General features: G+C 34.7%; 1 protein-coding gene and 1 pseudogene across 2 annotated transcripts in view; one reads left to right on the top strand and one right to left on the bottom strand.

Moving 5' to 3' along the window:
* Eaf2 (ELL associated factor 2) overlaps positions 1-20,793 on the bottom strand; it is a 42,721-nt gene that overhangs the window by 21,724 nt on the left and 204 nt on the right. Inside the window, exon 2 of one of the 2 annotated variants that reach the window (XM_026394736.2) lies at positions 13,173-13,267. In XM_026394736.2, the coding sequence (XP_026250521.1) occupies positions 13,173-13,267 (95 nt within the window). Of the gene's footprint in view, positions 1-13,172; positions 13,268-20,793 lie in introns of those variants that run through there. The other variant, XM_026394742.2, reaches the window with a different exon arrangement.
* LOC113187095 (armadillo repeat-containing X-linked protein 3-like) lies at positions 10,316-11,318 on the top strand (annotated as a pseudogene).

The following is a 20,793-nucleotide window of genomic DNA, read 5'->3' as shown; positions in this document are numbered from 1 at the left end:
GATAAAAACCATAATCCATAAACCTATACATGGGGTCCTTCATGGTCTTCTTATCTCCTCTCCAACATTCTCAACTTGCCACTCACTCTTCACAAACAAAGAACTACACATAATTGATTTGTGTGTGCTATAGTTTAGATCTGGAATGTCCACAAAGGTCCATATGTTTAAAGGCTTGTTCCCTAGACTGGCACTTCTGGAAGGTGGTGGTAGAACCTTTAAGAGTGATCTCATAGGAGGTCTTCTAATCAATGGGACTCCAGTCTCACCTCTTCCTAGCCATGAGGTGACTGGTTTTTTTCTGCCATGTACTTCCATCATGATGTGCTACCCTTAGAACAAAGACCTAAAAGCAATAGGTTCACTTGATCATGAATCAAAACCTCTGAAAATGTAAGCCAAAATAAAATTTTCTCTTTATAAAAAAATTAACTATCTCAGAGATTTATTATTGTAACAGAGAGCTAACATAGGAAATGGTACCAAGAAGTGGGGCCATTTCTGTGATTATACCTGAAAATGAGAGGGCACTGAAAATGGTTTACAGGGGAAGTTCGGAAAAGTCTGAAGAAGCAAGCTACAAAAGTCCTAGAGTGCTCTAAGTGGAGTATAATGGGTGATTCTGGTGGAGGCTCAGAAGACCAGAATGCTGACAGAAATGTGGACAGTAAAGATGATACTGGTGAAGTTGCATATGGAAATGAGGATTTTGTTGGCAGCTGGACTACAGGCCATCACTGTTAAATCTCAGTAAAGAATTTGTATGCATTTTATCCGTACCCTGGGAACATGTGGGATGCATTTTGAGATGTGGTTCACCAATTTTAAGGCAGCAAGAGTAATATCCTGACTATAGCATGGGTATTACAGGCTGCTGTTAGCCTGATTTACAGTGAAAATCAGAAACAAAAAAAGCAAACCAGAAATGGAAATTTTGCAGTCTGGCCAGAAAAGTAGTACAGTTAAAGATGCAGTTGAGGAGAATGCAATTGCTGAAGAGATTGGCACTGTTAAAAGTCAAATGCTTTGCACTAGGACAAAAGGAAAGAAGCTTTAAGGTATCTCACTTGAACAGCAGGCCTTGTCGTTTTGGGTTTTGTTGGTATGCAGAGTCATGGGATTGTGGGTCATACAATGTTTTTTTTCTTTTTATTTATTTATGTATTCGAATTAGGCATATATGACAGCAGAATGCATTTTGATTCATTGTACACAAATGGAGCACAACTTTTCATTCCTCTGGTTGTACATGATTTAGCATTACACTATATTGGCAGTCATACATGTACTTAAGGTAATGATATCCATCTCATTCCACCATCTTTCCTGCCCCCACACCCCCACTCCTTCCCTCCTACCCTTTGCCCAAAGTTCCTCCATTCTTGCCTCTCCCTCCAACCCCACCCATTATGGATCAGCATGCACTTACCAGAGAGAACATTCGGCCTTTGGATTTTGGGGATTGGCTTACATCGTTAGCAGGATATTCTCCAGTTCCATCCATTTACTGGCAAATGTCATAATTTTATTCTTCTTCAAGGCTGAGTAATATTCCATTGTGTATATATACCACAGTTTCTTAATCCATTCATCTATAGAAGTTGGTTCCAGAGTTTAGCTATTGTGAATTGAGCTGCTATAAACATTGATATAGTATGCTAATTTTAAGCCCTTTGAGTATAGACCAAGGAGTGAGATAGTTGGGTCAAATGGTGGTGCCATTCTAAGTTTTGTAAGGAATTTCCATACTGCTTTCCAGAATGGCTGCACCAATTTGCAGTGCCACCAACAATGTATGAGTGTGCCTTTTCCCCACATCCTTACCAACACTTATTATTGGTTGTATTCTTGATAATTGCCATTCTTATTGGAGTGAAATGAAATCTTAGAGTAGTTCTGATTTGCATTTCTCTAATTACTAGAGAAATCAAACATTTTTTCATGTATTTGTTGATTGATTGTGTATCACCTTCTGAGAAGTGTCTGTTCAGTTCCTTAGCCCGATTATTGATTGGGTTTTTTTTTTTTTTTTTTTTGGTGTTATGCTTTTTGAGTTCTTTATATATCCTGGAAATTAGTGTTCTATCTGATGTTCATGTAGTAAAGATGTTCTCCTACTCTCCTTTGCTGAGAAGCTTTTTAGTTTGAATCCATCCATTTATTAATTCTTGATTTTTATATCTTATGCTTTAGGAATCTGGTTAAGGAATTCAGAACCTAATCTAACATGATGAAGATTTGGGCCTACTTTGTCTTCTATTAGGAGCAGGGTCTCTGTTTAATTCCTAGGTCCTTGATCCACTTTGAGTTCAGTTTTATGCATGGTGAGAGATAGGAGTTTAATTTCATTTTGCTGCATATGGATTTCTAGTTTTTCCAGGACCATTTGTTGAAGAGATTATCTTTACACGATGTATGTTTTCAGTGCCTTTGTCTAATATGAGGTAATTTTATTTATGTGGGCTTGTCTCTGTGTCTTTCATTCTATATCAAATTGGTCTACATGTCTATTTTGGTGCCAATACCATGCTGTTTCTGTTACTATAGCTCTGTAGTATAGTTTAAGGTTTGGTATTGTGATGCCTCCTGCTTCATTCTTCTTGCTAAGGATTGCTTTGGATGTTCTGGGTCTCTTATTTTTCCAAATGAATTTCATGATTGCTTTTTCTATTTTCATGAGGAATATCATTGGGATTTTAATTGGAATAGCATTAAATCTGCATAATGCTTTTGGTAGTATGGCCATTTTGATGATATTAATTATTTCTATCTAAGAACATGGGAAATCCTTTCCATCACCTAAGGTCGTCTTCAATTTCTTTCTTTAGTGTTCTGTAGTTTTCATTGTATAAGTCTTCCACTACTTTTGTTGGATTGATTCCCAAGTATTTTATTTATTTTTTGAGGCTATTGTGAATGGGGTAGTTTTCCTAATTTCTCTTTCAGAGAGGTTATCACTGATATATAAAAATGCACTTGATTTATGGGTATTGATTTTATATCCTGCTACCTTGCTGAATTCATTTATTAATTCTAGAAGTTTTCTGGTGCAGTTTTTTGGATCCTCTAAGTATAGAATCATGTCAGTGGCAAATAATGATAGTTTGAGTTCTTCTTTTCCTATCCTTTAATTTCTTTCATATAATTGCTCCGGATAATGTTTCAAGGACTATGTTGAATAGGAGTGGTGAGAGAGGGCATCCCTGTCTTGTTCCAGGTTTTAGAGGGAACACTTTTGGCATGCAGAATCAAGAGTCATGGGGTTGTGGGTCATGGAATCTTCCACTGATTTAAAGGAAAGCTTGGGAATTTCCAAGCTGTGTGTGGAACAATCTCATTCCCTGACAGGAGTTATTTATATATATGTAACCTTAAATGATAAGACTATACTGTATAAAAATGTAAACTATAAGCTCTAGAGACTCTTGACATGAAGATATTCTGCAATGTATTATGTTATGTTGGCAAAACACGGGTGTTTAGTCAAGGTAGAAGGGAAGGGCAGTGGAAGGGGGAAGGAAAAAGTCTTATTACTAAGGGACAATAAAAGTATTCAAAAAAATATCAATTAGTAGAAATAGAGAAAAAGAGGAAAAAATAGTGGAGGAGCTTCGTTTTCATATAAAAACAGAATTACATGCCTGATTATGAATATTGGGATAGGAATAATAATACTCCCAAAGTAAGGGGAAAAAAAAGAAAAAAAGAGATACTTTGTGAAACTAATGAAGAATTAAGAAGATGACAGAAATGATAAAAATCAATTGTATATCAGGAGCTGAGGGAATAGTTGAGTGGTAGAGCACCTACTTAGCATGTGAGAGGTCTTGAGTTCAATCCCCAACACAAATAAATAAATAAAATATAATGAGGCTAAGTAAGATGATATCTCAGTAAGATCTTCTGGTGATTTTTTCCCATAGAAACACCAAGTTGAACAGCTACTCACACACAAAACTACTTTAACAAAAGCTAAGGAAATCAGGTGAGAAACCACACACCTGCTGTTTTAAACTTTCTATTTTTAGTTGTAGATGGATATAATGCCTTTATCTTATACATTTTTTTTAATGTGGTGCTGAGGATCGAACCCCTAGTGCCTCACACATGCTAGGCAAGTGTTCTACCACTGAGCCACAACCCCAGCCCCATGCACCTGCTTTTAATAAAACAAAATGAAAAGACATATTGAAATCAGGAAGAGAAGAGTTGCTTATATCACCCTATCCCTTAACTTCAAGAGTGCAGTATGGAGAAGAGAGAGAGACCTCCTAATTGGGAGAGGAGAGAAAATTAAGTCTAGACCTTCAACTTGAAACTCAGTTAACAGACCAGCTATGATGAAGCACAGTGCGAGGCAAAGCCCCACAATCCTCACCTCCAGGACAATATCCACAGACTGAGCTGCTGGAACTGTTAGGCTAAGTAGCTGACTGCCTCCATGACTGCTACTCCACCCTACAGCAGCACAGCAAAGAGCAGGACTCCATCCACTAGAAAACAGGGCACAAAAGATAGCACAGGGCTTTGTCTTGGAGCCCAGTGCCAGGTTCCTCCATGGTGAGACCTTGCACTAGGCAGAAACTGAAATCCCCATTTGTAAGCCAGAGCCCATAGGCAGAGCCTCTAGATTGGCTTCAGCAGTAGGCAAAGACCTTCGTGCTGTTGGGGCAGTTCTGAGTTTTTGATACATTGCTTCCAGCCTTGAAGTGAACCTGGGACACATGTACCCTCATCCTAAGACTGTACAGTCCCTTGCAACTTTGAGACTCGGGTATGACCCAGCTTAGAACAAGTCTTGGTGGCTAACAGACTGTTTCTACCACTCATCCCCCCCAACCTTGGGCAGCATATCAGTGGTCACAGATGGGCCTCTAGGCTGTGCAGGTCCTTGTGTTTGTTGAGACTCAAGTACAAACCAGCTTAGCCATCAGGGACAAGGGACTGCTTTCACCAACATGACCCCAAACTTGTGAAGTACAGAGTGATGTAAAACCCTATTCCCTGTGCAGGGGATGTAGGGGAGGAAGAACAGGGTAGCAAGCAGATTTTGTCCTGGAACTTAGTGCTAGGCTGGTGCAACCTAACATTGGCGAGATTCTAAAGGCTGTGGAACAGCCCTAGCGTCAGAGGAAGACATGCCCCAGTCCACTGGACTTCTTCTCCAGCTAGCATCACCTGGTAGCCATCTTGGTCCACAAGTCTACCTTAGCAACAGGGAGCCCATAGCAGTGTGGATCCAGTGTTGCGCTGTTCTTGGCAGAGTATAGGGTCAAGGTGAGATACAGCTTGGCAGCACTGGTGTCCACAGGTGTGACACAGGAGCCTGGGGCTGGTCCATCAATGTTGACACTTTCTAGAGCTGAGCAGAATGCTGCAGAGTTGATCACAGGCTGTGAACTGTGAATGAGGCATCCACAGTTGGCTTCAGGTTGAGGCTTGTGGACCCATACTAGTACTTCAGGGTACTCTCCTGATTCTTTCTGAAGAACATACCAACATTGTATTTGGGACAAAACTGGGTTTAGATTGCCCTCTGGTGTTCCCTGAAAAATCTGAAATCTGAGTGCCACCTAGTGTTGAAATATTAAAAATGAATACAGGTGCAGAGAAAACAGGCAACCTGTTTAGAATTTCTGAAAAGATGGGCACAAATAAGTCAGATTAGGAAAACTGATTCTTCAATGCCCAGATGACATCATAAGCCAAGAAGTATCACAGCTTTCAATAAACCATGACCACACCTAGAACTCATAATCAGGTTATAGAAACTGACCAGATAATAATCAGTATGGGAGCACTCTCAGAGAATTTAAAATATTAAAAATGGCTGTTATAAGGAAATTCAATGAGCTTAAAGAAATTAGAGAAACATTCCAATGCTCTAAAAGAGAAACCTAATGAAGAGATAGAAGCAATTTGTTAAATAAAGCAAAATTTTAAGCTGATACACTCAGTAAAACTAAAAATGCTATACAAGGCATCAATAGCAGGATAGATCAAACAGATTAAATTCCCCAATTAAAGGACATACAGTGGTAAAATAGAACCCAACTATATGGTGGTGTTGAGAACTACTTTCCCTCTAAGAATACACATGGATTGAAAATGTTCAACATCTCTAGGAATTAGAGAAATGCAAATCAAAACTAAGATTTCATATCACTCCAGTCAGAATGGCAGCTATTAAGAATACAAACAACAATAAATATTGGTGACTTATATAAGGAGGCTGACTCATAGAGGGGTAGGGAAGGGGAGCATGGGAGGAATAGATGAAATTTATACAGGGCAGAGGGGTGGGAGGGAAAGGTAGAGGGCAGGGGATTAGCAAGGATGGTGGAATGTGATGGACATCATTATCCAAAGTACATGTATAAAGACACAATTGGTGTTAACATACTTTATATACAACCAGAGATATGAAAAGTAGTGCTGTATATGTGCAATAAGAATTGTAATGCATTCCATTGTCATTTATTTTTTAAAAAATCAATTTAAAAAAGTGTTGGGGAGGATCTGGGGAAAAAGGCACATTCATACATTACTGGTGAGACTGCAAATTGGTGCAGCCAATATGGAAAGCAGTATGAAGAGTCCTTGGAAAACTTGGAATGGAACCACCATTTGACCCAGCTCTCCCACTCCTTGATTTATACTCAAAGGACTTGAAAACAGCATACTACAGTAAAGCAGCCACATCAATGTTTATAAATGGTGAAACCATTTATAAATGGTGAAACCAACCTAGATGCCCCTTCAGGAGATAAATGGATAAAGAAAATGTGGTATATACACACAACAGAATATTATTCAGCCTTCAAGAATTTGAAATTATGTCATTTGCCAGTAAATGGATGGAACTGGAAAATATTATACTAAGCAAAATAAGCCAATCCCAAAGAACCAAAGGCTAAATATTTTCTCTAATATGCAGATGCTAATTCACAATAAGCCGGGAGATAGACATATTTTGGACTAGATAGAGGGGAGTAAAGGGAGGGGAGGAGGTAGTGGGGTAGGAAGGATAGTAGAATGAATCAGACATTATTACCCTATGTGTATATATGATTACATTACCTGTATAACGTGACATCATGTACAACCAGACAAATGAGAAGTTATACTCCATTTATGTGTGATGTGTCAAAATGCATTCTACTGTCATGTATAACTAATTAGAATAAAAATATATAAAAATAAAAAAGGATATTGTGCAATGATAAAATACACAATTTAAAAATGTAACTAACAAGATATTAAAATAGGATGCTGGTCCTAAAGTAGGCTAAAGTCTCAATAATGTGGTGGAGCTATTTCCCCATGTGTGCTAAGTAAACCTAATGAAGGGAACAAGACCAGGTTCATCTTGAAAGGGGTTTTGCCTAAGATATGTTGTCTAGTATGACACAGTAGCACATCATATTTGTAAAACCCTCATAAGCCCAAGGTTTGAGAATTAAATTTATAAACAGTCAAGAAAGTTATAAGAAATGCACTGTCTGCATAATAAGAGAGATAGTAGCAAGTTTCCAGTGGACATATTCATATAAGTCCCACAAAAGTACGCCACAAAATAAAGAGTCAGAATTGAAAATAAGCCAATCTCAGAAGTGTAAATGACAAATTATTAACTGTTGAGTAAAGTGAAACTTTTCAAATTTGAAATTTTGAATTTTATAACAACCATCTATAGAGAATTGTCTGTAGGAAAAAGAGATTTGTAAATGCCCACTATTTAACCAGCCTAACAGTTTTCATTTTTATTAATTTCTTCTATTCTGTAACAGCAAAGAAATTCGAAATTAGAAAAGAAATTAGAATTAGAAAATCTACCCTACAAAGAACCACCAGAATCTGAAGACCCTACTGTTCTTTCTAGGCTACCATGATGATGAAAGCAAGTTCATAAAGAAAATACAAGAATCTAAATGCTTCCAATTAATAATTATTACATTTTCATATAATATCCACAGAATTAAAGATGCTAAAAAAGTAAACCTCTTACTCACTTAAAGAAGTTCTTTAAAAGAAGGGGAAAACACTCTCACAAAGGTAATTTCCATTCTTATTTATAATTGTTCAAGTACTATATGCTCAGCAAAAATATATTTGCTCTTAGAGTGGCAATTTGAACAATTCTCTTTCAACTGTCTAAATGAGTTACAGAAAAAAAGTTCAAATTAAATTATAATGCATATTAGGTCCTTTATTAATCTGATTCCTAAATACCTTTCTATCTTCATCCCTTTTGACCTGGCCATAGTGGGATGTATAAGTAGTTCTTCAAATATTTTCTTTTGTTGCTGTCTCTTGGTCCATGTCTTTTTCTTTTCTCTAAAATGTCTTTCCCTCTTTCCTTCAACTGGGTAACTTCAATTCACCTTCAAGATTCAGTGTATCCTGATGTCTCCTCCTCCTCCTCTGGTAGGGTTACCTTTCTTTTGTGCTCCTATAATATTCTATGTATATTAGAGAAAGGGTCTCACTGAGTTGCTTTGGCACAATCAGGAGCCACTTGTCAAAAGAAACTAACTTTATTTTTAGAACCACACATGCCAAACAAAACAGCTCCTCAGGAAAAACCCTCAGAGCCAAACTGCCACCACCGGCTTCCCACAAGCCTCTCTCACCACCACAAGCCTCTCCACCTCCCACAATCCTCCTGCTCTTGAGGCCGATTGGCTGGGTCGCGTGGGCGGAGCCAAAAAAGTCCCCCAATGAGCAGCTCCGTGGTCTGAAAGGGCAGGGAAACAGCTCAATGAGCATCACCACAGAGGAGCCAATCAGCTAGATGTTGCTGGGGCCACTGTGAGCCAATCATCAGCTGGCAGTCTGAAAGTTTGCTGGGGCCCCTTCGGCTGTGGCTCTTAACAATCCTGATGTCTCCTCCTCCTCCTCTGGTAGGGTTACCTTTCTTTTGTGCTCCTATAATATTCTATATATATTAGAGAAAGGGTCTCACTGAGTTGCTTAGCACCTTACTGCTGCTGAGGCTGGCTTTGAACTCTGGATCTTCCTGCCTCAGTCTCTAGAGCCACTGGGACAGAAATTTACAGTGTTTCATCTTGAAAATATATGCCCCCTATATAACTGTCATTTGTTTAAAAGAGATATTTCAATTGAGACCCTAACCAAACACATAGTAGATGAAACTCTAGATAAAGCAGAATAAGTGTAAATTAAAAAGAAACATACACATAAGACTAATATAAGTTAGTAAGAATCCCCATTTGCTAGGAGAGAAAAAATAATGTAAGGAATGAGGATGAGAGGACTACAATTTAAGAAAACAATATTCTACATGCAAAGAAGAATCAAATTGAATTTTTTTCTGCAAACCAACCATAGTTGACCAATAAAAATGCAGTTTCAAACAACAGGCTAATGGTTCTTAATGTCAACATAAGGCTTTTCAGTAAATTTTAAAATTAAGTGACTATTTTAGACTATTCTTCAATAAAGATCATGAAGCAAATAAGCCTTAGATTGCAGAATAAATTTCCAAACTATTTTAGAAATTCCAGAATGTGAGCATTTTTATAAGATAATAATACAAAGGTTAATTTATCTACAACATTTCAAACTGAATTGACTTTTCATTTCTTTCAGATCCTATAGGAGCAAATGAGAAATATTCAATAAGAAACCCACTCCCCATTTAATTAGCCTTAGGAAAACCTTCAGCAGCAGCAACTAATACAGTCTGGCATCAGTGGGTTCTCAATAAGTGGTGTTGGCTGATAAAAGTAAGAAAAAGACAGCAGACTAGAGGACAGACAGCTTACTACACCTCTAACCATGACAAACCATCTCACTGATACACAAAAGAAAATGTGGATGGACCAGCACAAAAACCACTCCTACTGAAAAATTAAAACAAACAAAAACAACCTCAAAACTCCAGGATTTTCTTTATATTTTATAGTAAAAAGTTACAGTCTTTGTTTTCTCTGAGGATTGATAAAGTTAGTATAGAAGAACAAAAACCCCCTGAATACTAGGAAATTTCCCTGAAGGCAGATGGGCGTGAGGTAGAAGGAAGAAGAAGGAAATTGGGAAATTATTCTGGATCCCTGCAGTAGGTCCAAGACTTTCCAGTTTAGGAGTGAATTTGAGATCAGAAAGATTGTTGGGTGTGGCACCAATCCAGGTCAGCGATGAAGGGCAAAATAACTGCCACAAGGAAGTCTACTTCCAGAATCAACTATTGTGGCTTTGAAGCAGCTGAGGAAGATCAGATTTCACAGGGCTGCACCTGGACCCACAGCCCTCATGACTATTCTGCTATGTATTTAAATCCCTGCTATGTATTTAAAAACTGACCATGGGAAGAAAATAGAATAAGGATAAAAAGGCTAAGGGTAGCTTTGTGGGTGTGGATGATGCTGAGGATTGTTCTTCAGCTAGTTCTGATGATGATGGCAGTAATGAAAGCAATAATATAGTATAGTGCTCAGATTGGAACTGAGGTCAGGACCAGAGGTAGAGTCAGGCCAAACCTAGACAAGTCAGGATGTCTAGAAACAGGCTTCCCCTAGTTCAGATGACATTATTTTGTCCCCTCAAGAACTACAGAAAGTTGCTTTGGTTGAAATGTCTGAAAAGGCTCATATTCTTATAGAAGCATTACTTGCTCTAGATAATAATGCTGCTTATGTATTTAACAGATATTATTTGTGATCCAAGATTCTCCCAACTATTGCAAAGATTCTCAATATTCAGGATCTGTTGTTAAAGAATTTAACATTCTAAATAACAAGTGTGAATGCCAAAAATTAGTGCACGCTTAAGATACACAGGAATCAAGTGTGTTATGACACATCACTTCTCACTTGAAATCATCTGTACAGCTGGCTGGACTAAGATTGCTTATAAATAAGATTGTTAATAATAAGTAACCGTATATGCTTGATAATTCCATTTCAAACTTTTTTCATTTATTTTCAGTCAGAAATGAAGAAACTAAACTTCAGCTTTTGGAAGTCTTTTTAAATTTGGCTGAAAATCCAGCAATGACTATAAAACTACTCAGGGGCCAATCTTCACTGGGTTCCCTCTTTAATGAGAAACAGAACAAAAATGTTATTCCAAAAGTTCGGTCATTTTTGAGAATGTAAATGATAATTTTAAATAAGAAGAAAATGAATCTACCAGAATCAATTCAGTGAAGGTTCACTTTTATTTTATTCTTAAAAGAATTTCAAGTGTGGACTGATAAGGTATTGGGAATAAAAAGGCACCATGATTGCTTGGTGAAAGTAAAAGTCAGACAATTCACAATCAAACTGGGTATGTATATGTTCCCAAAGAGCTAGAAGTAACTTCTTGGTGTTGTACTTTAGAAACAACATATATTATAAATGATTCCTTTTCTCCACCTCGCTTATATGGTAAAGAAATTCTTTCAGTCACTGATTTTGAATAATGGACACCATATTGTATTATCAGTGCTGAATATTTAAACAAGTTGGTCTTTGGGTTTAAGCTGGATAAATGAACATCACTGAACACATGTTTGTTGCTTTTTATCTTCCTGCCTAGCTTGAACTATTTCTACCATTTTCTCTGCATAAATGACAGTGAATCAATTTGTTATAAGTAAGCTCTCTTTTGTTGTTTGCATTGTTTTCATTTCTGTATCATCAATGAAGTTGTGTGTTAATGCTGAAAAGAAAAATAAGGGAAAAAATGAAATTTCTAACTCAAGGACTATGAAAAACAGACCATACCACAAAGGATTTGTATTTTAATGCAAATAGTATTTGATAGTTATGGATATATCTAGAAATTTTAAAGCAGGCAAAATTTTTGTTTAAGGTCTCTGTGACCTGGTCACTTTCTTTTTCAACCTTTTCCCCAAACTAAGGTTAAGTATCCCTAACCTGAAAATTTAAAATCCAAAATGTTCCAAAAAAAAAAAAAAAAAAAAAACTTTGAGTGCCAACATGACACCACAAGTGGAAAATTCTAACTATGAAACTTTGTTTCGTATGCAAAAAATATTACAAATATTGTCTAAAATTACCTTCAACTTGTATATAGATGCATATAGAAGATTAATGAATTTCACATTTAGTCTTGGGTCCCATTCTTAGGATATTTCATTATGTACACGCAAATTTTATAAAATAAAAAAAATCAGAAATCAGAACAATTCTGGTTCTAAGCAATTCAGGTGAGAGATATTCCCTATACTGCTAAAAGCTCTCCAAAACTACAAATCTAATCATATTACTTTCTCTGCTTAAAAACCCCTAATGGTTCCCGAATGGCTATGGGATAAAGTCTAAATTCTACATCACAACATAAAAGATACTCACAATCTGATCCCAACCTATCTTTCACATTTCTATTCTTGCACTTTTCATTATACAATGATTTACTACATAAAGTCCACAAATTCCTTGTTCTTTCAAAGCATTAGAGCCTTTCACATGTTGTTCTGTTTGAGTAAATATTATACCCCCTTTGTGCCTGTTAAAATCCCCCTTTAAAGCTCAGGTCAATTAATGTTTTCTTTGTGAAGTCTTTCAAAAGTCTATCAGAGAGTCTTTGATTCAATGTATATGCTTGCACAGAATTTTCTATATGCCCTTAACTTATAACACTAATTTTTTTTTGGTACCAATTCAGGGGTGCTTAACTACTGAGCAACATCCCCAGCCCTTTTTTGTATTTATTTGGAGACAAGGTCTCACTGAGTTGCTTAGGACCTTGCTAAGTTGCTGAGACGGGCTTTGAATTCGCAATCCTCTTGCCTCAGCCTACCAAGCTGCTGGAATTACAGGCATGCACCCCCACCTCCAACCAACACTAGATGTTTTTGTGTCTGTCTGTTATATCAAATTAGAACTAGAAGGCAAGAAACAAGTTGTTATCCCTAGTTAAGAATACAAAACATAACTCATAATAGAAATTAAATGAATATTTGCTTAGACCACCAATTTTTTCAAATCATTTGCTATGATAATTCTTACAAGTATTAAATAGATAAAGATATTTTAAGATTATTTCACCCAAAATAGTTTAAAATATCTTTTGTTGCCTTGATGTGCTTATTAACTACTTTAACTAACCATCATTACATAAATGTGCAATTATTTTCATTTAAATTCACTGAAAATCCTGCAAAAAAGATCCTTTTAGTCTTAATCTAAAAATATACTTACTTCTATATTTGGCAGAGTTATTGTCACCTGTTCACCTTTGCCAACTTCAAGGTCTCCTTCACAAGAAGTGTCAATAGAAGCAGGTTTGAAATCATCTAAAATTAAATACAAATATTGATTTTTTAAGATAGAGCAAAAATACCTTGATCTCAAAAATATGAGCATGTTCTAATGCGGTAATCAGTTTTCAAAAAACAGTAATTAAAATGGCTTAGAAAGGTATTACTATTACAAATAAGCAAATACACCTGAGTTTATTTCTGTATACTTAATTCTGAGGAAAAAAAAGAAACAGCTATACTCTAAAAATAGTATTTATTAAACAATGATAGAAACATTTTTAGACTAAAATAAACTAGTCTAAGATTTTCTGCTGAAAGCTAAATAATTTCAGGATTGGAGTTGTGGCTCAGTGGTACAGCGCTTGCCTAGCACATATGAGGCACTGGGTTATCGCCTCAGTATCACATAAAAACAAACAAACAAACAAACAAACAAATAAAGGTATTGTGTCCATCTACAACTAAAAATAATCTTATTTTAAAAAGCTAAATAATTTCAGTGTTGCTTAAAAGATGATATAAGTAGAATATTTTTTTAATTTTCAGTCTTGTACAGCAGAATAAAATGAATGAACACACAGCAAAGTACTCATGGGAAACTTCAAAAAGAAAAAGCAATCTTTTTAGTTTAGTTTAGTTTAGTGCTTTAAGTTTTTCATGGATAAGGATATCATTAAAGGATGTTGAAATTTAACCAAATCTTCCACTTCAGAAGATTCTAAAATAAATTTTAAATGTGAATTAAATCATGGTTCAAATGATGCCATTAAAATCTATCACCTAGAAGGAATTTAGGATACTGAGCTATCACAAGCTAAACAAGTTTAAAACCTCTAAGATATGAAAGCTATAAAAAAATTATACCAATATATATCAATAACTATAATAATTTTGATATATAATTTCTCAGGTTATAATGTGTTTATTTAACACTTTATTAAAATATAGCATACATACAAAATAGAAAATAAACAATAAACTTGGTGAACTTTTACAAAATAACAAGTGTAAAACTACCAACCAGATTAAAAAAAAATAGAACATGTCAATGCAGCTCAGTGATACAGCACCAACAGAACATGAGCAGTCCCTAGATTTATCTTTATGTTAAACAAATTTATCTTTTAAACAGATTTATCTTTATGTTAACAATGTTACATAACAAAGTTTGATAGGTGAAAGTCTAAATTCAAATTAATGGATATCCATTACTATGGTGGGTAGATCTTGGGAAAGGAGAAATTTTAATGTTCATAAAATCAACACTGCTAATAAACAAAAGACTGGCCTTGATTTACAATGACAACTACAGTGGCTAACATTTTTAGAACACTTACTATGAGCCAGACATTATGCTTCATACTTCATATTTAACTTTTTAAATAGGAAGTGATTACTCTGAAAAAAAAAGAAATCCATCCCTCTAGCCCTTAAACAAACATAAATGTAAATGAATATAAAAATTCACACCATCTTTATAACAGATATTCTTCATACTGCTTTAATTCAAAACTGAATACATGCAAAATTATTTTTTAAAATCTCAATGTTTATCCCTATATTTTAAGAAACAGATATAAAAACAACATAAGCAATATGAAAACTGTGAGGTTGGTTTATAATATCCCTAGAAGGCACAACTGAGAAATCAAAGGATAAAGATTAAACTGAAAATAAACTAAAGAGTTTGTTAGTAGTGGCAAGCTCAGTGAAAAAGATGAAAGCAGAATGAAGGTGCTAAGTTTTAGATGCTTGAATGAGGGTTTGGACAGAGAGAAATAAGTGTTAATGTCAACTAATGCGAAGACAGTGATTTGAAGAAAAATTAGAATGGAACTTGAGTATCAAAGAGATGAGAAAGTAGAAAGCAGATATCATAAAAACCTAAGAAAATGAACACCAATACAAAACAAAACAATGATAATAGCTATTATGTATGAAGCAATTTAAAAAGTTTTTCCTAATCACTTTGATCTTTCAGCTTCCCAACAATTCTGTAAAGTAGTGAATATCCCTATATAACAGAAAAAGGAAATGGGAGGTGGAAGAAATGAAGTCCCTGCCCATGATGATGCAACTAATATTTACTAAAGGTAGAATATGGAAGCACAAAACCAGTTAAAATAAAAAGATGAGAGGTTAGCTAAGATATATCAACAGGTAGATAAGAAAACTTCAATTTTGAGCTAGCATATATATATTTTGTGAATCTAAAGTAAGAATCAAAGTTCTTTTATAAAGATATGTACAATGGAGATGCCACTCAAATCTCTCACTATTTATATGTATCTTTCCTTATTTATAAATATCATCATGCCCTATGTGAGCACCTATAGTAATGGGCTTTTTTTGGTCTTCAATTTTATAAATTTAACTCCTTCAAGGTCTTCTCATCAATCTATATATTCCTCTACCTCCTTCATCATTCACATCTAGTCCTATATTTTCTGTCATAATTCTTTCAGAGTCATGCCCTTCCATTCTTGCTAAACATAAACTAATTTTCAGTTGACTAAAGGCTAAACTACTACAGCCTGCTTTTCTCTGCACTTTTGTGCTATTAAAATTTGAATCCTATTTCAAAGTTCCTTCTTCCTTAAAGTCATTTCCCTACTAATTCAGAATCCCATATTCCTTTCCTCTCCTGATGCATTTACAATGCCATTCACCAAAATCTAACACAAACTACCTGGTATTATTTACTTCTTTGTGGACATGTCTATTGGATTGTAATTTTTTTTAAAGAATAGAAATGTGGTTTTGCACAGTATTTTTAACACAATGGCTGTATGAAAGATCCTTGTAGTTGACTTGGGTTCATATTGCTCTTGCCTCTCTAAAATACAACCAAACTTATTTTAAGTAAATATAAGGTGCTAAATTATGTGTAAAATAGTTCTTTTCTCATTATTTCCTATGGACCATATTCATGTCTATTTCAAGATTTTATTGTTTAGTGTAGATTCTGCCTTATTCCTCTGTTCTTTTCACTAGTACACTTCTGTTCTTACAGAGTGCACACACCACCTTAATATGTGACAGAGAATTCTCTATGATAATAAATGTGTAAGATATTAGTAATGGCATCCTAGAGTAAAACCATAGCCCTCTGACTTTCAATCTTTTTCTGAAATGACATAAGGAAAATACAAAGAGAGATGACTGTCATTTAACTACAGCTAAATGATGCTATAGAGAAGCCGGTCAGGTAACTTAAATGATAAAGCAGACCTGTGGGAACCACAATGACCTAAAGAATGAATAAGCCCAATCTTAGAAGGTAATTACACTGTGCTCCAGCCAACTGCTGCCAAGAGGAGATATGGGCTTGATGACTGCCAGGTCACCTTCTGTTTTTTTTTTTAAAGAAGGTAGAAATCTAGTTTAAAAAAAAAAAAACTGCCAAAATGGCTTTATTTAAAATGAATAGCAGATTAATGTTCAGTTATGCAGTAAAATCATTTTTAAAATATTTAAAAACAGAAGAGAAATGATCATTAACCTATCTAGATGGTATAAATAAAAAGACATAATTAACAAGGATAATTAAATAGAAAGATTTTTAGTTTTTGCATCTTTGAGTTAAAATGTTATTGTTTTAATGAAACACTTGGAAAAATATTTATTTTACCACGATAAAAATCAGTACTCATTCCAAAATCAGCATATTTAGTGGTATACATGTATAAATATGGTCTCCAGGATTTTAGACCACAAATTAACAATAAAGTGACATAAGAGGTATAATTTTAAATAATATTTCCTCTTTTATATTTTAATCCCTTTGCCAAACATCAATTAGGTCAAGGAGGAAATTAGGAACACAATAATATCCTATGGGGAAAAAACTGGAAATCTTGATTTTTATATAAAAGACCCTGATTTTTAGGCATTTGCAATTAATTCAAAACAAAACATATAGCTATGAGGGCCAAACAAAGTATAATCTGTTAATCTTAACCTCTGTTTTAGGGTTTTATTAAGAAGTTTTTTTTTCAATATATTATCACTTTTATTTTCACAATAAATCTTTGAATGGAATACTCTCACCACATTTTACCAATGGGAAACATCTTTAAATTAATGAAGCTAAGAAATGATCAAGTTAGGAACTCAAACCACATACTCATCCATTCATATGACATGACCTCTTTGTCTTATATCCACAGTTTTGTGCTTAGGGGGTGTTAGGGGATACGAGATAGTCATAAATCCCTATGAGAACTTGATAAAAATTATAAACCAGTTACTGTTCCCTTCCATATAAAAATACATTTGAGAACATACCTATCAAAGACTGTTTAATTACAAGGAGTTCACAGCCTTCTGCAGCTTGTATAGAATGAGATTAACTGCAAAAGACAGAAATGTACTCAAAAGATCTTTACTTTACTTAACAATAAGCATGAATTTATTAATCAATAAGTCTACCACAACTATTCTGGACCAATTTATAATTCTAATTATCCTACAGTTATACAGTTAAAATATTCAACTTTTTAGTACTGCCTTTTCTTTGCCTTCAAACATGTTATTTTTTAAAGTAAACAACTTTTCAATTTCAAAGGGTTACATATATAGTTCTAGAATTAAAGAATTTGTTGAGCAATTTCATGTTCATGCTTTCCATATGCTCTAAATATCAAATGTATTCTCTAAATTGACTAAATAACTTACTTTTTAGTTCTTACTTTGAGAATCCTATCATCAATTCTACCATCGATCTATTCTCTCTGGATTTCCTTCGTCTATGTTAGTATCTTCAGGTTTCAAATATAATTACTATAGTTATGAAGAACAGGAAAACATTTTCTACTTTGTCTTTAACACTTCTCTGTTTTTGCTGTAGCATCATATAATGTCAACATCTTCATAAAAGAACATACAATTACTACTGTCAGTTTATTTCTTAATTCAACTAACTCCAAAACCCATACTCTGTCCCATATTCCATCCTAAGCAAAGAATCTTAACTGTAAATATAATTTTAATCAATTTTTCATTAGTATAATTTCTGACTGTGCTCTAGAGCTTTACTACTTTTTGAGGGGAAGGTCCACTTAAAGACAATTTTTCTATAGTCACTGCTCATCATCATTCCATCAGAGCAAAAAGTGATGCCACTGAAAACTTAAAAATTTTATAATTTATCAACCTTTATCTGAAAATAAACATTAAAACTAGCACTATCCCAAATCCAAAATTAATTCTACTGAATTCTGTTATTCAAACTCTTTTACCGGTGAATCAACTACTGCTAATCATTTAGTTTACAATTGTAAGAACATACTATACCTCCTGACCACATGCCAGACTTTTTAATAGATCTTATTTTCAAGGTCTGATAAATGTTTTTTAAAAGTTTATAGAAATTACATTCATTGGCACTCCCTATATATACATTACTATAACTCTTCAAAACTAATCATGATTATAATTCATTTTTTACCAGGCACCTAATACTGCTCTATGTTTATGCCATCTTACTTTATCCTTACAAAAATTATGAAATGTCACTATTATCCTTATCATTTTACACATAAGAAAACTGGGGCTAAGAGTTTAGAAAATATCACCAAAGTCAAAGTGTGTGTGCATATATATGTGTTTGTGTGTGTGTGTCTATGTATATACATATACATATAAATATATATTTTTAAATAGAGAGGGGAGAAGAGAAAGTAGAGGATAGGATTCCCAATCAGGTTTGTCTAAAGCCTTAGTATATTAGACTATCCAAATTTCCCCTGAACATAAAAGACAGAATACTATTTTCTCTCAAATTACATTAGCTTAAGTGCTAGTTATAAATTGGATGCACTTATCCTAAATATGTGTCACATTCTCTATTCTATAGTTTCTATTCCCTCACTCTGAATTTTTAGGAGTGAAGATCACCTAGGGAAAAACCATACCCCTGCTTAAAAAGAAAGGGGAAAAAAGACTGAAAAAAATTTTAATGTCTTCTACATAACTGTGTGTTCAAACATCTAGGTTTATTTATGGTTACTATTATTGTTGATTGTCTATTTTTATCATCATTCTTGTACCAGGATTATCTAACTCTAACTTTGAAGATTTGATTCTGGGATATTAAGAACTTTTATAAGTGAAATGCTTTGATGCACTAGCAAGGAACTTGTCAAAGGCTACTTTTTTATTAACTTAATTTGGGGTTTATTCCCCTAGGAAGAGAATGTATACCCAAGTTATATAAAAATATATTCTAGAGCAATTTTATAATCTTAAACCTTATAACTTGAAAAATTAAAAAATAGTGCTTTTTAATAAAAGTTAAAAATTACTGCATACTTGAGAAAGAAGAGAAGAGAAACTATGAGAAAAAGGACTGTAGAAAACAGATAAGAACCATATCTTGCTTTGGGAAATGAAACTGAAGAGAAAGAGAAACCACAGAGCCAGTACAGCACTGTCTCACTACGGGGAGATTTAGATGACAGAATATGGCCATCCAATAAAGAATAAACAAAAACAGCTCTGAAGATCTTCTCTTGTCATATATCTCCCCAATTGTTCTATAAAATGGATGTTAATATTGCTTAAGAAACCCCTTTAATAAAATGTAAGCATATTTTTGAAGGGTTAAAACCATTGATTCTTCTTACATTTACTATGAACTAGTATAACTAGATTGTCTACAATCTAAGTAAACTTTTGGAGACTGAATTTTAATTAGGTGTTTAAATTGAACCATTGAACGTTCAGAATAAAATCCATAAAGTTTCTTTACAGCCAATCTGACAGAATGACTGAAAAAGGTGGAACGATGAAACAGTAAAGAAGGGCTGAGCTGGAGAAAGGAAGTGAAAAAAAAATCTGCTTTACTATTTTGCCATAGAAAAATAAGAGGTCATGATTCAATGATCTCAACGTTTCCTTCCTGCTCTAGAATTCTATGAGGGCTATTATGCAAAAAATGAATGTTTTAAAGACAAAATCATACGCTGTACTTTTCCTTCCTGTCATGTCATCCAACTATTAAAACAAGTGGGTAAAAACCAAAGGGTAGAAATCATAGAAAGATAAAAATCTTCCCAATGAAGAAATTAATAACACACCTTCAAATACTTCGATAATCAGTATTTGATAACAATGAAATCTGGTTCGGAAAGAGAGAGATTGAAATGGTTAAGAACTTTTCCCCACCAAAAAAAAAAAAAAAAAAAAAAAACCCAGTAAATAAAAACCCTCATCAGACAGAGGTGAGGAAAAGGAAGAAAGTCTGTCCCCCTCAGCTTCAAGGCATTCCCTTGGCCCTGCCTTGGGTCCTTTGTACTGTTTGTCATATTATTTTCCTTTCCATTTCTGCATCATACTCTTGTCAGTTAGCCTCCACAGTCACCCCTGCAGATCTCCACAAAGTGTCCCTTCCAGTCGGCTGGTCACACTTAAATGCGCCCAAGGTTTACTCACACCTAGGGCTTCTAACAGGGTAGTGGATTACGCTGTACCCGCTCCACTCCCACCTCCAGAGGAGTGCAGAGGCGGGGAGGTTATGGGAACAGAACTCAGGGGTTTGCGCCTTCACAAGCCCAGCC

This window comes from Urocitellus parryii, chromosome 2 (genome assembly GCF_045843805.1).
Source record: "Urocitellus parryii isolate mUroPar1 chromosome 2, mUroPar1.hap1, whole genome shotgun sequence".
Taxonomy (NCBI): Eukaryota; Metazoa; Chordata; class Mammalia; order Rodentia; family Sciuridae; genus Urocitellus; species Urocitellus parryii.
This window is presented reverse-complemented; position numbering and strand designations above follow the sequence as displayed.